The following is a 1359-nucleotide window of genomic DNA, read 5'->3' as shown; positions in this document are numbered from 1 at the left end:
CATCGATATAACAGTGGCGGACGACCTTCCGCCCATTAGAGCCTTGGACCTGCATGTTTGTTTGTCTTCAGCCATTGAAGGTGGAGTGAGAGTACCAGAGAAACCAACTCCACTTCCTGCTGCAGCTGCAGTTCCTGTCACATCTGCAGGGGGAGACAAACCTCAACAGATCCGATTTGATAGATAACAACGGAACTGGCGCCATCCCAACGGATCAGTTGCTGAATTATGGAGGCGGGGCCCCGGGTCAAATGATGCAGGCCACATCCTGCACAGATCCCCAGTGGGTCTGACCAGGTGCAGCAATGCATTTCTTCTGCATCACTGAGCGGAGCAGCATTAGGAGGTTGTGGTGGCACTACAGAGGTTCCAGGAAAAATAAATAAAGACGAGCTGTTCCGCTACAGTTTGCAATTAAAAACAGATGAATATCTGAAAGCAGGCAGAATTTAAAAAAGAAAAAAGAAGAAAGAACACTTCCAATAAATACCACAAATAAGGAGAAAACACTCAGAAATCACACATTAGATATTATAATTATGTCAGTTATTTTTTTTTTTATGACCTCTCAACATAAAATACTAAAAAAAAAGCTAAGCTCTGGTGTTTTGGACTGCAGGAGAATATACGTTAATACTCTGGGTCTGTTTTGTGAAATCTGAGATCAACCCAAACCCTACAGGCGAAACAGAAGGGGGAGGGGTCAGGAGCTCAGAGATTAACATGCTAACGCTCCACTTGCTCCTCAAGATGGAAGTGGAGCGTGAGAGTGCATGCGGAGAAATGACGGTGGTGCTGGTCTTATTAACACTGAACTCCATTCTGGTTTCAGGTACTTGACGCAAAAAAAAAAAAAGATAGATCCCAGCCGTGACTCCGGCTGCGCTTTTTGGTCTCATCTTGCGTGTTTCCTGACCCCCGCCCCCGACCTCTGACCCCTGTAGGTTCCTCTCGCCACGGCAAGGTCGTGCAGACTCCGGCTGACGTGCTGGGCTCCCCCGGAGGAAGAGTCGAGATCAGCTGCTCCCACACCATTAAGAACTACGATCGGATGTACTGGTACAGGCAGTCGGGGAGGCGGCTGCAGCTGCTGGGCTACATGAACTTCATCGTCGGGTACCCGCAGGACGGCCTGGGGGTGAACATCAGAGGGAGCGCCCTCGCTGGCCAGAACTGCACCTTGGCGGTGGAGCGGCTGAACGTGAGGAGCAGTGCGGTTTACTACTGCGCCGCTAGTTTACACGCTGATGCGTATCGCCGCTCACCAGCACAAAAACCTCAAGCTGCAGCTTGTGGGCGCCTCGCCTCTTATCTCCAGCCTGAGGCTGGGGGTCTGCAGCTCGGCGTGACGTAAACCAC

The 1359-nt window shown here is 50.8% G+C and overlaps 1 gene segment (V, D, J or C); it reads left to right on the top strand.

Moving 5' to 3' along the window:
* The first annotated feature begins 738 nt into the window (after nucleotides 1-738).
* On the top strand, nucleotides 739-1359 carry LOC142903200 (T-cell receptor beta chain V region C5-like). The segment is given in 2 exon segments: nucleotides 739-832; nucleotides 945-1359. Coding segments are annotated over 2 exon segments (492 nt in total).

Source organism: Nelusetta ayraudi, unplaced genomic scaffold (genome assembly GCF_046127955.1).
Source record: "Nelusetta ayraudi isolate G7.1 ecotype Tasmania unplaced genomic scaffold, CSIRO-AGI_Nayr_v1 ptg000108l, whole genome shotgun sequence".
Lineage (NCBI taxonomy): Eukaryota > Metazoa > Chordata > Actinopteri > Tetraodontiformes > Monacanthidae > Nelusetta > Nelusetta ayraudi.
Note: the sequence above shows the minus strand (reverse complement) of the source record. Positions and strands in the feature narration are given on the sequence as shown.